This window comes from Phyllobates terribilis, unplaced genomic scaffold, assembly GCF_046119375.1.
Source record: "Phyllobates terribilis strain yellow unplaced genomic scaffold, ASM4611937v1 Scaffold_5__5_contigs__length_657084704, whole genome shotgun sequence".
In the NCBI taxonomy this organism is placed as follows: Eukaryota; Metazoa; Chordata; class Amphibia; order Anura; family Dendrobatidae; genus Phyllobates; species Phyllobates terribilis.
This window is the reverse complement of record NW_027362765.1, coordinates 45,226,002-45,241,251: the sequence shown is the minus strand read 5'-3', so window position 1 is coordinate 45,241,251 and position 15,250 is coordinate 45,226,002. Positions and strand designations below refer to the sequence as shown.

Genomic DNA, 15,250 nt, shown 5'->3' with positions numbered 1-15,250 from the left:
TACCCATTCTGGTCCCCTTCCTGGGATAATATGAACCATCCTAGTACCCCATCCTGGTATTATTTTCCCTATTTTGGTCCACTTCATGGGATAATGTATCCCATCCTGGTCCCCTTCCTGGGATAATGCGCCTCATCCTGGGCACCTTCCTGGGATAATGTGCCCCATCCTGGTATAATATGCCCCATCCTGGTCCCCTTCCTTTGATAATGTGCCCCATCCTTGTCTCCTTCCTTTGATAATGTGCTGCATCCTGGCATAATTCGCCCCATTCTGGGCCCCTTCCTGGTGCAATGTTTCCATTCCTGGTCCCCGTCCTGATATAATGTGCCCCATTTTTGTGCCCTTCCTGGTATAATGTACCTCATCCTGGTCCTCTTCCTGGTATAATGAACTCCATCCTGGTATACTGTTCCCCATCTTGTTCTTCTTGAGTTAATGTCCTTATACCGGTCCCTTTCCTGGGATAATGTGCCAGATCCTGGGATAATGTACCTATCCTGGTCCCCTTTCTGGGATAAGGTTCCCCATCCTTGTACAGTGGGGAAAATAAGTATTTGATTCACTGCTGATTTTGCAAGTTTTCCCATCTACAAAGAATGGAGAGGTCTGTAATTTTTATCATAGGTACACTTCAACTGTGAGAGACAGAATCTTGTAAAAAGAATCCAGAAAATCAGTACGATTTTTACATAATTAATTTGAATTTTATTGCATGAAATAAGTATTTGATCACCTACCAACCAGCAAGAATTCTGGTTCTCACCGACTTGTTAAATTTTCTTTAAGAAGCCATCCTACTCTGCACTCATTACCTGTATTAATTGCACCTGTTTGAACTTGTTATCTGTCTAAAAGACACCTGTCCACACAATCAATCACACTCCAACCTCTCCATCATGGCCAAGACCAAAGAGTTGTCTAAGGACACCAGTGCAAAATTGTAGACCTGCACAAGGTTGGGATGAGCTACAGGACAATAGACAACAGCTTGGTGAGAAGGCAACAACTGTTGGCACAGTTATTAGAAAATGGAAGAAACACAAGATGACTGTCAATCTTTCTCTGTCTGAGGCTCCATGCAACATCTCTCTTTGTGAGGTAAGGATGGTTCTGGGAAATAATATAATAATAATAATTTTTATTTTTATAGCGCCAACATATTCCGCAGCACTTTAGAATTTTAGGGGAGATTTATACAAACAATACAGAATAAGCATATCTCAAATCAAAAGGAGTGAGGGCCCTGCTCGCAAGCTTACAGTCTATGAGAAAGGTCAGATATCAGCCCAGAACTCCAAAGGAGGACCTGGTCAATGACCTGAAGAGACCTGGGACCAAAGTCTCAAACATTATCATTAGTAACACACTACGCCGTCATGATTAAAATCCTGCAGGGCACGCAAGGTCCCCTGCTCACGCCAGCACATGTCCAGGCCCATTGCCATCGCCAATGACATTTGGATGATCCAGAGGAGGCATGGGAGAAGGTCATGTGGTCAGATGATACCAAATTAGAAATTTTTGGTATCAACTCCACTTGCCGTGTTCGGAGGAAGAAGGATGAGTACAACCCCAAAAACAGTGTCCCAACTGTGAAGCATGCCACCACCAATTGTTTATACAAGCCGATAGGACACCCGTTACAAGTAGCGTATGGCTTCAGTGGTGCGATTCATAGAGCAAGAGGAACTATTTTATAAAAATATACATAAGATGTTACAAAAGGGGGCAAAACAATACAGTACATACAATCGCATAAAATAAAAAGAGATAAAAAAAGAGGTAAAAAAAATAAAAGTACTAAACTTGTGTCACGGAAATGACGCAGTTCTTAGCGGAGGAATGCGCTCCTTTTTGGTACAGAACCACAGCGAATTGTGTCTTCCATGACTGACAATGATTATAATTCAAAATCTGTATTTGTCAGAAAAAAGTCATTGCCCACATACCTCCCCTGGATGAGCCCAGATTGGGATGCAGCTAGATCCCAAAAAATTATGGGAGACCTGATTTTCAGGATATTACCCCACCTGGAAGTCCCAGGTGGGAGATATTAATGCCATATTTCATATCATGATTTTAGCTTTCTATAGATAGGAAACATGACATATATATTGTTATCCATCTGTCCGATATTAATTTGGAGCCAATGCGGTGACTGACCAGTGATGTAAGTAAATGCGTTATGTTAGCCACTTCGTCACAATAGCAAAAATATGTCTTCCACAAGTAGAGGACCTACGCTGCTCACCATAAAAAAAACGATATACATAACTGGAATCCAGCTCCACAAAGTCTGCTATAATTCCTATGAAGACCAAATCAGTTTTCTCAGGAGGTGATAGATTTTTCGCTTCTCAGCCTACACAGAGCCCAGACTTCATAGCTGTTCTTCAACAGATAATCTACTTCAATTGCCTGTTCCCAGCATAAGGTCAGAGCTGAATAAGGATTGGAATGAAGTGCGAGCTCTTGTGTCCTTCAAATCATAATTAACCCATGTTTCAATCCTCAATATGAGGGTGACATGTCCGCTCTTAAGAGATGGCTTCATAGATTTTACCATTTCGTCTAGGACAATTTCTCCCATCCTGTTACTATGTCCCGTTTTTGTATAATGTGCCTGTCACGCAAGGTGAGGGAAGAAACACGTGTACAACAACGGGAAGAGGGAGAAGGGAGCCCAACAACTTGGGAAAGGGAGAGTGGAGACCCCTAGGCAGATCTAATATCACCCTGACAACCCCATCGTCCCTATATATAGGTTCCGCACCTATTGCCGAGCAGGAAACCTAATCCCTGAATTTGCCTAGCGCTCGTTCTGCCCATTCGACTGAGGATGGAAGGCAGAGGAAAAGGACAGCTGCACCCCCAGTCGAGTACAGAAAGCTTTTCAGAACTTAGAAACAAACTGGGTTCCCTGAACTGACATCACATCGGAGGGAACCCCATGAAGCTTCACGATCTCATTTATAAATGCCTGAGCAAGAGTCTTGGCATTCGGAAGTGCCGGTAATGCAATGAAGTGAACCATTTTACTACAACCCCATCCTGGTCTATTTCCTGGTTTAATGTGCCCCATACTGGTCCCCCTTTTTTTATGTGTCCCATCCTGGTCCATTTTGTGGTATAATGTGCCCTATCCTGGTCAAGTTCCTTTGATAATGTGCCCCATCCTGGTATAATGTGCCCCATCCTGGTCCATTTCCTGGTATAATGTCCTCCATCCTGGTGCCCTTTCTTTGATAATGTGCCCCATTCTAGTCCATTTCCTGGTATAATGTGCCCCCTCCTGGGCCCATTTCTTTGATAATGTGCCCCATTCTGGTCTATTTCCTGGTATAATGTTCTCCATCCTGATCGCCTTCCTGGAATAATGTCCCCCATCCTGGTATAATGTGCCCCATCCTGGCATAATGTGCCCTGTTCTCTTCTCCAATACATTAAAAAAAGGATACTACTCACCTTCCACCACTCCCACGCTGCACAGGGTCCTCTTCTACAGCTGAAGCAGAAGCCGGCAGCTGACTTCGGCGTCCCCGCCATGGAGCATGACGTTACTGCCATACACCCACGACAGTATCAGCTGCAGGTCTCTGGCCGGTGAGATGTATTGCATAGGATGGAGCTGGCGGGTCCCCTGCGCCGCAATACATTTCAGCTGAATGTGCGTCCTGAGATGCACAACTAGTTGAAATAGTTGCTGGTGTTAGCGGGCCCCCTCCACCTCTTTGCCCCGAGGCAACTGTGCCGGTGATATGCCACAGCTGTATCTGTGGGTAAAATTGCCAAAGATTTAGTATCTGGAACTCATGAACGCAATATCTCCATGAATTATGGATTTGTCATATTCATGTGTAGTATGTATAGAATTCTTGAATGATGTTCGGTAAGATGACAGCCATATTGTTTTTCTAGGGGGTTCCTGGGGAAAAATATGACCAACAGCAGAAATGTGGCCTAAAGCTGGATTAAAATCAAATCTAATAAACTATCATCTTACCTCAGCAGAGGGAGGAGTGAGGTACCTGGTGAGACCATTTATTACATCTCCCTTTACCGAATATCAAGGTCAGACCCAAGAAGAAGCAGCGAGTATTTGCTGATCTAACAAGGCGTTCTCCTCTGCCAGAAGCGCTCACGGATCCAATTAGTAAAAAGTATGCATTTATCTCTTTTATTTTATGCTGTTTTTGCCTGTGTGTATGTCTTTTTGTTATTTCATCTTCTCTTACCTTTTTAAGCACAGTACTTTTTTTGTATATTAACTATGAATGTTCCCTGAAGAGGGCGAGTATGGCTTAGTTGTGTTACCCTGTGTATGCCAGAGTGCAAGAAGAGTACTTATCAGGTGCTCGAGAACGCTGGCTTTGCTGTGTGCAAGTGAGTGATTCAGTGCTGCTGTTTCTTTGGCCTATCAAAACCGCAACTGGTGGCAGCAAAAAATTTGGTGTGGATGTGAGAATCGCCTGTGGGGTGCGTTTAGCTGTCAGCCTATGGCGATCGGGGAGTAGATGAATGAGTGTGGGAAGCAGAGTCCCCCTTTACAGTAGCATCCGAGGCACCTGTGTCACGAGCAGTAGTGGTGTTCTTGACAAACCACATCATAAATTATAATGACTACATGTTCTATCTGTGAAAGACAAAAATAGAACCACATACCTGAAAGACAGATGTCTGTATGAGGCCTTATTGTGGTTTATACTCAGTAGAAAAAATTATGGCTGAAAGATTTCTTAAACTGTCTACAGGATAATCTGTTTTTGTTGCAGTTGGATTTTGCACTAAAACCACCTCCACGTTATGACTCTGATAACCCTCCGTCACATACAATATCGGTTCTAACGAGTTAACATACAATGTGACTGTCAGGCGCAGGCTAGAAAAATACCTATAATATCTAACGTTTGCAATTTCAGTGCTCTAAAAGTGATCAGTGACCTTCATAGGGATGTAATAAAAGAGACTACACATAATCAGGTGCAAAAAAAACCCATTTACTTAACATAAAACTAATAACTCTGAAATACAAACATTTCAAAACTCCCGCCAAATAGTCCTCAGTTCGACTCTGTCAAAAAACTCTACAAAGAAAATTTATGGAAACAAACTTAATTTTAAGGTACCTTAAGTACTATTAAACACATATTCAATCAGAATTAGATCCTGAAGTTTCCCCAGAAAAATTACACTTGCAGAGCAAAGAGCAAGAATTACACATCATTTTTGCATGTGTCAGGCAGATTGCATTATGACATTTGTGACATTCATAATTAGAAAGCCTTCTGATTCCGCTTTCCTTGGTGCAGGTGGTGCATCTCCTTCTTTTCGGAGGTGGTGCAGGTGGTGAATTTTCACTATCATCTTCTGGGCGGAATCTTTTGAGCTGAACTTGAAGGCGAGAGGGGATACCGATTGTTTTCATACTTCTCCTGCGTAGCTCTCCAAGCACTAGTTCATGGGCCAATTTTTTCAGATAGAATCATCTACGGAGTGGTTCAAGCTTGTTTTCAAGGTAAATGACTTGTGAATTTATACCACCCAAATTCAACATAGCAAAAAATATGACCATTGGCCAGCGTTTGGTGTTTCAGCTGACGTTGAAAGTTGAGCACATCTGATCAGCTGTATCAACACCCCCTTTGGTTGCATTATAAAATGTAATTATCTCCGTTTTTTTTTGTGCCTCAGTCCCAGGATTGATGGCATCATCATCATGAAGTGTTGATAGAAGAAGTACAATTTTTTTTGCTTGTGGTACATAGGAAACCAAAACCTTTCCATTATGGAATGCAAACATACTGCTGTACTGTTGTCTCCCTTTCACACTTACAAACTGTGTAGGCAATTCTTTTTTATTTTTTCTTACAGTTCCGACATATGAAAGCTTCTGCATTTTCAGATAATCAATCAGATCACAATTTGAAAACCAATTGTCAGCTGTTATATTGCGACCCGATCCAAATAAGGGCTCAGCCAGTCTTTTTACAACATCACTGGGTTTGTTGCTGACACAGTAAGGACCTTCTGGTTGTTTTCCTGCATAAACTTCCAGGTTGTAAGTGTAGGTCTTACTGGCATCAACAAAGGCATACGTTTTTATTCCATATTTGTTAGGCTTTGATGGAATATATTGACGAAAGGCACATCTATCACGAAAACCAGGGAGCATTTCGTCAATAGTGAGATTCTCCCCAGGGCAATAGCTTTTTTTACAGTTTTCAACAAATTTTTGGAATATATCACAAATTGGAGCAAGTCGGTCATGTGTTTTACGTTCGGTTCGGGTAGTTCTGTCGTCAAACCGAAGGCAACGAATTAGAAGCTTGAATCTGTTTATGGACATAACAAGGCCAAATTTTTCAACTCCATCCCCATCTTTACTCCAAAGTTCCTCCAAACTTTGTCTATTTGCCCTATAAGCTCCTGCAAGGTATAATAATCCAAAAAAAGCACGCAGTTCTATTTCATCTGTGGCCTTGATGGTTCTGTTGCAGATGAACTTGTCCTTTATAATGTCTATATATTGGTTGGTATATGTGACAATAGAGTCCAGAATGTCATCTGTGAATAAACTATTCCAGCATTCAACTGCAGTTTTTGCATTACTTGCAGTTCCTATAACTGCAGGAAGGTGAGTAATAATGTTTTGAGGTTCCCTACGTTTTTTCTGGAATGGCTTCTTGTTCCCTTGTTTTTTTTATCTTTTCCCATATAATAAGATTCTACATCTTCATCCTCATCACTGTCACCATCTTGCTCTGTTTCAGAATCCACTTCACATACTTCCACCTCATCATGAGAATCAATCTCACTTTCCTCTCCTAAATCCTCATTCAGTGTGGCGTCTGCATCATCTAACAGCATGTTTGTTACATCCTCAACATCAAGGTTTTTTGATAAATTGTACATTTTCCTCTCCATTTCAGCAGATAATCTGAAGCAAGAGAAGGAATATGTTAGGGAACTACTGTATATGCCTGAGATGCACACTTTCTTTTTAATCTGCCTTATTTCTATGAAATATCCTCACACTTTGTGCTATACATTCATAAAACAAGCTAAATAAACAATTGTGATGAATAAAAACATAAAATACCAACCTTATTGAGTGTGATGTGTTTACATACAATGAGCCTGAGAGATTAGCGCAGTTATATCTGTCCTCCTGAAGCTCTGCAATCCAACTGTGGTATGAGGTTTCACAGAGCTGCTAGAGACAGGAGACTACCTGGAGGGAGGGGATTTCCTCACAATCTGGTGAAGAAGGAGAAATGAAAGTAAAAGAGATGTGCCTGTCAGGCCTATTGTATGTGACGGAGGGATAATATCATGGTTTTAGTTTTTCTGTCTGATAATGATACAGATAAGCCAAAATCTTGAATTAAGCTGATTGTGTCCATTCGATTATGTCTGAATAAAATCCGTTCAAATAGAAACTGCCCAGAATTGCATGTAAAGATGTTAATTATGCTATGAGTCCTCTCCAGATCCCAAAGCTTAATAAATGAAGGAAACGGAAAGGTCTTCGGGTTCTCCAGGTGCAGAGGCTGGTAGTACCGTTCTTGTGAAGGTACGACATTCATGAACTTTAGACATAGAGGAGAAGCCGTAATAAGATATTACACTCGTACTCCATTCCATCCAGAAAGGAAAGAATAGGACATCTACACCAGGGGTGGACATATCATAGATGCAACCTGTGCTGCCTCACAGGGGCCCAAGAGGTAAGGGGACTCATTTATACCTCCAAAGCAGATGCGATTGTGCATTTTTAAGAATGCAAAGGGCCCATATATTGTTCTTGCACAGGGGCCCTTTTCTGCCTGTGTCCACCATTGATCTACACGTTCTGTCTCCTCATATGTTTCCCTTTATTATCTCCAGTAATTGTATTATTACATGGGATCTTCATGACTTTACATCAGCTCATCTTCTTCCCATTCAGGCCTCTACAATATCGAATCCTCTCAGTGGAGATCTTCTATATAAGACAATTTTCCTGATTGACCCATCAAGGATGGATAGGGGCAGGGACAACATGGCGGAGAAGATATTACACCTCACCCTAGAGATCCTCTTCCGGCTTACTGGAGAGGTGAGAGATTCTGATGACGTCACATTACATCATTCTTATCTATGGCAGTAACGGATAGAACTGGAGAGGTGAGGACTCTGGAAATGTCTGTAGGGAAATTTATTAATGTGTCTCTCCATAACCAGGATTACACAGTAGTGAAGAAGACCTCTAGTGAGCGCTGTCAGGCTCCTGCGTCTGAGCGATGGGAAAGACCCCCGAGCCCAATCCCGTGGCCTCCACCTCACCCCCTGATACATGAGGACATCAATGACCAGAAGATCCTAGAACTCACCTACAAGATGATTGAGCTGTTGACTGGAGAGGTGACACTGCTGGGAATGCTGGGACATTATACAGTAATGCTATGAAGGGATTGCGGGGATGACGGTATCATTGTATGTGTCAGGTTCCTATAAGGAGTCAGGATGTCACTGTTTATTTCTCCATGGAAGAGTGGGAGTATTTAGAAGGACACAAAGATCTGTACAAGGACATCATGATGGAGGTTCCCCAGCGCATCACATCTCCAGGTAATAGACAGGAGTAAATACACACGGCCTATAATTATCTGTATGTAAAGAATGAATTCAGTCCATGTATGTGTTTCCTCCAGTTCTATCTAATAAGAGGACAACACCAGACAGAGGTCCTCATCCTCTTCTCCCAGAGGACGGTAAACAAGAAATTTCCAGTGTTCCTCAGAATCATCAGGTAGATGGAGAGAAGGTGTCATGAGATCTCCTCTATGATGTGTAGACGGCTGTGAAGGTCTTGTGCTCAGTCTTGTTTTATACTTGTGTAATGAGAACGGTGGAGATGGCAGGATTAGAGCTGATCATAGATGTGACTTCTCCATCTGTCTGTGACTTTTACAATATTTCTTTCAGGGTGAAGATCTGACCCATATTAATACTACAGAGACATATGTGAGGGGTGATGAGGAGTGTAAAGAGGAGATTCCTACATATGACTACCCAGGTGAGTAGTAACCACTTAATTCAGACACAGATAGAAAGTGCATTGAGATCAAGCTACTGTATAATTCAGATCTGTGGATCCAGAGGAAGGTAGAAACCCCAAGAGAGTGGTTTAAATAAAAAAAAACTTTGGATATTCTCCCTTCAGTTAAATACAGGTTTCTTAGTTATAAATGGCACTGGTTTAGTATCCTATCTCCTGTTCCTGATGTTTTTGAGTCCTGTGTTATGGCATCAGACATTATAGAGTTGTACACTCATGACAGAGAAGAGGAAAGACAAGCAACCAGATAAAGTAGAGCGAATGAGAGATAAAGGTTTCTCACAAATTACTGGAACCGATTTAGTCTCCTGTCGTCTGTTCTCATCCTGATTTTTGCTCCTGATGTTTTTGGCTCACACATTTTGGCACCAGGAATTGAGAATAAAAACAACATTAAACAGCAGTCCACTTTAAGAAGTTGTTTTTTTAAGAGCTTTGCATAAGCATAAAATTATACATTACATCAGACAAGAAAGATCTAATTGGCAGTAGACTTACCAGGTGCCCGATCATTCTGTACCATAAAACATCAAGTCTTCTCTGTTATCTTCTAGACACTGGTGATCATGGACTTTCCTTATTATATTGTTATATTCTATATTATATATTCCTTTATGTAAAAGGAGTCCTCTCTATGGCTATTCATATCATTTATATACACACGAAGTAATATTATGAAATGAGCAATATTTACCTGTATATTAAAGAATGTTTTATTTTATTATTCTTGAAGCATTAGAATGACATTACAGTCAAAATGGTGCAAAGGACTAAATTGCGTAAAAAAAATTTCCTGTATCTTTCAAAAAAATAAAATCTGTATGTGCTAACCCAGGATTACACTATTGAAAGCCAAATCTTCTTCATACATGACCATTTATTTTGCTTTTTTCCTTCCACCTGCACCTTTGTTAGCTCTCATCGACATGAGCATATTAACCCCTTAACAACATTTGACGTACTAATACGCGTCTGTGCCCTGGGACTTAAGAGCCAGACCCGTATTAGTACGTCATGGCGATCGCGCGCGCACACAGGCTGTGCGGGCGCGATCGCCGCCGGGTGTCAGCTGATTGTCACAGCTGACACCTGGTACTATGTGCAGGGAGCGGTCACGCACCACTACGAGCACATTAACCCCCGCGATGCTGCGATCGAAGTCGATCGAAGTCGATCGCAGCATTGCGGGGGCAAGGGGAGGTGATCGCAGATACTCACCTCCTCTTCCGGCTTCCAGCGCTGACTGCCGTGGCTTCCAGGATGTTGCCATGACGACCCGATGTCGTCATGACAACATCCGGGTCACCAGACAGCAGGAAGATTTTTTGGACATGCGCAGTGCATCTCCAAACAATCTTCTCCCTGTCCAGCGCTGACAGCCTGCATGACACAGGGATGGTGCTGCATTCCTGTGCCATGCAGGCGATCAGAGAAAAAAAAGTGAAAGTCCCACAGTGGGACAAAGTAATAAAGTATAAAAACTATCAGAAAGTGAAAAAAAAAAATAAAAAAAAAATGGTAAAAATATAAAAAAATAAATAAAAAAAATAATCCACCAAAAATAAAAATATAATATACCCATCAATAAATATTATTATAAAAAAAAAACAATAAAAGTACACATATTTGGTATCGCCGCGTCCGGAACAACCTGACCTAAAAAACTGTCCCACTAGTTAACCCCTTGAACACAGTAAAAAAATAAATAAAAAACGAAGCAAAAAACAATGCTTTATCACCATACTGCCAAACAAAAAATGGAATAACACGCGATCAAAAAGACAAATATAAATAAAAATGGTACCGCTGAAAACGTCATCTCGTCCCGCAAAAAACAAGCCGCCATACAGCTCCATCAGCCGAAAAATAAAAAAGTTATAGCTCTCAGAATAAAGCTATGCTAAAAAATTATTTTTTCTATAAAATTGCTTTTATTATGTAAAAGTGCAAAACATAGAAATGCGATATAAATGTGGTACCGCTGTAAACGTACTGACCCGAAGAATAAAGCTGCCTTATCAATTTTACCACACGCGGAACAGAATAAAAAAAAAAAACAATTCCTGAATTGTTGGTTTTTGTTTATTCTGCCTCCCAAAAATCGGAATAGAAAGCGATCAAAAAATGTCACGTGCCTGAAAATGGCACCAATAACAATGTCAACTCATCCCGCAAAAAAAAAGCCGTCAAATGACTGTCGGCCAAAATCTGGAAAAATTATAGCTCTCAAAATATGGCGATGCAAAAACTAGATTTTACAAAAAATGCGAAATTGAGCCGATTTTCCATTCAATTTGTTAGCGGACATCATGTTGCATTTGGAGAGTCCCTGTGTGCCCAAACATTGGAGCTCCCCCACAAGTGACCCAATTTTGGAAACTAGACCCCCCAAGGCATCTATCTAGATGCATAGTGAGCACTTGGAACCCTTAGGTGCTTCACAAATTGATTCGTAAAAATGAAAAAGTGAAAAAAAAAAATCACTTTTTCATATTTCGAATCAATTTGTGAAGCACCTGGGGGTTCCAACTGCTCACTATGCTCACTATCATGTGATGCCTGTGAGCGGCCAGCTATAGCGACCCTCACAGGCAATACATACAACTAAAGGTAATTACAAAAACACTTGTGGGCACATCCTAAATACATTGGAACAATTCAAAAATGTAGTGGACAACTCCTTTAAATAAAAAACTGGTAGTATACAGACAACACAAGAACCATGAGCAGTATGCATGGACACTGGCCATATGATTTCAGCCAGGTATGTTTGAATCTGAAACGTTATGGGGTTTCAGAGATAACCATAGATTAGTGTTAAACAATATTTGAGAGTTAAACATATATGGCTGAAATCATGCAGCCAGTATGTGATACATGCTGTTCCTTTAAAGAGATTGCAGATGTTAGAGAGTGCATCGAATGGATAAAAATTACTTAATGGTCCATTTATGATTCTCCACTGAGAACTTCACTTGAAAACATGAACTTATGAACTATCTGGCTTTAACAAACTATTCAAAAAAACTAACATTGGTAGGTTAATACCATCATCCCAATTCCCAACATTATTAGGCTGAACTCCTTTTTATTCTTGGCAGGTGACTGTTTCACAAGCTCAGAGGAATATGTGATGACTACAGATTTTAAAGCAGATATACCCTCCGCTGTACACAGCAAAGATCTCTCATCTGATCATCTACAACAGCTTCTATCTTTTGAGGCATCACAGGATGTTAAGAAAAATAAAAGAGAGGAAGTTGACCATCAAAGTTCTCAGATAGTGAAGAAGCCATTTTCATGTATAATATGTAGTAAACGTTTCACAGATAAATCAAATCTTGTTAAACATGAAAAACACCATAAAGAGGCAAATCCATTTTCTTGCTCAGATGGTGTGGATCGTGTTAACCTAAAATCAAATTGTGTTAAAAATCAGAGAATTCACATAGGAAAAAAGCCATTTTTATGTTCGGAATGTGGAAAATGTTTTAAACAGAAATCATGTTTAGTTAGACATCAGAAAACTCACACAGAGGAGAAGCCATTTTCATGTTCGGAATGTGCGTCATGTTTTAGCAGGAAATCACATCTTATTAAACATCAGAGAACTCACACAGGGGAGAAGCCAATTTCATGTTCAGAATGTGGGAAATGTTTTGAAAAGAAATCACAATGTGTTACACATCAGAGAGTTCACACAGGGGAAAAGCCATTTTCATGTTCAGAATGTGGGAAACGTTTTGCAAATAAATCACGTCTTGTTATACATCAGAGAATTCACACAGGAGAGAAGCCATTTCCGTGTTCAAAATGTGAGAAATGTTTTGCAGAAAGATCAAATCTTGTTACACATGAGAGGACTCACACAGGGGAGAAGACCTTTTCATGTTCAGAATGCAGGAAATGTTTTAAAGAGAAATCTTATCTTGCAGTGCATATGAAAATTCACTCGGGGGAAAAGCCATATTCTTGCTCAGAATGTGGAAAATGTTTTAAGAAGAAATCACATCTTGTTATGCATCAGAGAATTCACACAGGGGAGAATCCATTTTCATGTTCAGAATGTAAGAAATGTTTCAAAAAGAAATCACAGCTTGTTATACATCAGAGAGTTCACACAGGGGAGAAGCCATTTACATGTTCAGAATGTGGGCTATGCTTTAGCTTTAAATCAAATTTTGCTATACATCAGAGAGTTCACACAGGGGAGAAGCCATTTCCATGTTCAGAATGTGGGAAATGTTTTAACCAGAGAACACATCTTGTTAGACATCAGAAAATTCATACAGGGGAGAAGCCATATTCATGTTCAGAATGTGGGAAATGTTTTATCCAGAGACCACATCTTGTTAGACATCAACGAAGGCATACTGGGGAGAAGCATTTTCTTTTAGCTACCGATTTATGTTGACAGGGTTGTAAAACAAAACATATACCAGTAATAGTGAAGTAAGGTCACATGTCAAAAGGAAGAGAAAGCAATTTCACATCAGCACTATTCAATACAACACTCTTTGTAATCACTAATAAAAAACTTGTTACAATATCATTATGGATTAGGTAAATAAATATTCACTATCTCTGGACACCTAACAGCATCTGCTGTGAGTAGATAATTAAATTAGCGAGGAGCTGACGGTCACAGGAAGAGCAAATTTTCTGTGTATTTTTCTTGCTATCAAATAGTTCAATCTTCCCTGCATTCAAAAATCCAAAGGTAGACTGGACGTCTCCAGTCCATACCAGGGACATCACATGGCACAATGGAACTGCAATATTTACATACCATATCGATGATAATCTGCTGTCAACACAGTCTACTGATATATATACAGTGGGTATGGAAAGTATTCAGACCCCTTTAAATTTTTCACTCTTTGTTTCATTGCAGCCATTCTAAAAAGTTCATTTTTTTTCTCATTAAAGTACACTCTGCACCCCATCTTGACTGAAAAAAAATGGAAATGTAGAAATTTTTGCAAATTTATTTTGAGCTAGTACAGCCATGAGTCGTCTTGGGAATGATGCAACAAGTTTTTCACACCTGGATTTGGGGACCCTCTGTCATTCTTCCTTGCAGATTCTTTCCAGTTCCGTCAGATTGGATGGTGAATGTTGGTAGACAGCCATTTTCAGGTCTCTCCAGAGATGCTCAATTGGGTTTATGTCAGGGCTCTGGCTGGGCCAGTCAAGAATGGTCACAGAGTTGTTCTCAAGCCACTCATTTGTTATTTTAGCTGTGTGCTTAGGGTCATTGGCTTCTTGGAAGGTGAACCTTCGGCCAAGTCTGAGGTCCAGAGCACTCTGGAAGAGGTTTTCATCCTTTCGTCCAGGATATCTCTGTACTTGGCCGCATTCATGTTTCCTTCAATTGCTACCAGTCGTCCTGTCCCTGCAGCTGAAAAACACCCCCATAGCATGATGCTGCCACCACCATGTTTCACTGTTGGGATTGTATTGGGCATGTGATGAGCATTGCCTTGTTTTCTCCACACATACCTCTTAGAATTATTACCAAAAAGTTCTATCTTCGTCTCATCAGACCAGAGAATCTTATTTCTCATAGTCTGGGAGTCCTTCATGTGTTTTTGAGCAAACTCTATGCGGGCTTTCATATGTCTTGCACTGAGGAGAGGCTTCTGTCGGGCCACTCTGCCATACAGGCCCGACTGTAGGAGGGCTGCAGTGATAGTTGACTTTGTGGAACTTTCTCCCATATCCCTACTGCATCTCTGGAGCTCAGCCACAGTGATCTTGGGGTTCTTCTTTACCTCTCTCACCAAGGCTCTTCTCCCACGATTGCTGAGTTTGGTTGGACGGCCAGGTCTAAGAAGATTTCTGGTGGTCCCAAACTTCTACCATTTAAGGATTATGGAGGCCACTGTGCTCTTGGGAACCTTGAGTAATGCAGAAATTCTTTTGTAACCTTGGCCTGATCTGTGCCTTGCCATAATTCTGTCTCTGAGCTCCTTGGGCAGTTCCTTTGAGCTCATGATTCTCATTTGGTGTTATGTGCACTGTGAGCTGTGAGGTCTTATATAGACAGATGTGTGCCTTTCCAAATCAAGTCCTATGAGTTTAATTAAATACAGCTGGAATGCAATGAAGGAGTAGAACCATCTCAAGGAGGATCACAAGGAAATG

The 15,250-nt window shown here is 40.8% G+C and overlaps 1 protein-coding gene across 8 annotated transcripts in view; it reads left to right on the top strand.

The window, feature by feature from the left end:
• LOC141271879 (uncharacterized) overlaps positions 1-14,002 on the top strand; it is a 41,200-nt gene extending 27,198 nt beyond the window's left edge. The window contains exons 2-11 of one of the 8 annotated variants that reach the window (XM_073682087.1): positions 859-1,101; positions 4,012-4,163; positions 7,484-7,576; positions 7,652-7,730; positions 7,952-8,101; positions 8,227-8,406; positions 8,490-8,613; positions 8,697-8,794; positions 8,971-9,061; positions 12,205-14,002. In XM_073682087.1, the coding sequence (XP_073538188.1) occupies positions 8,024-8,101; positions 8,227-8,406; positions 8,490-8,613; positions 8,697-8,794; positions 8,971-9,061; positions 12,205-13,517 (1,884 nt within the window). In that variant the 5' untranslated portion in view covers positions 859-1,101; positions 4,012-4,163; positions 7,484-7,576; positions 7,652-7,730; positions 7,952-8,023 and the 3' untranslated portion in view covers positions 13,518-14,002. Of the gene's footprint in view, positions 1-858; positions 1,102-3,921; positions 4,164-7,483; positions 7,731-7,951; positions 8,102-8,226; positions 8,407-8,489; positions 8,614-8,696; positions 8,795-8,970; positions 9,062-12,204 lie in introns of all 8 variants that reach the window. The other 7 variants (XM_073682084.1, XM_073682083.1, XM_073682081.1 and 4 more) reach the window with 7 other exon arrangements.
• Positions 14,003-15,250: the final 1,248 nt, after the last annotated feature.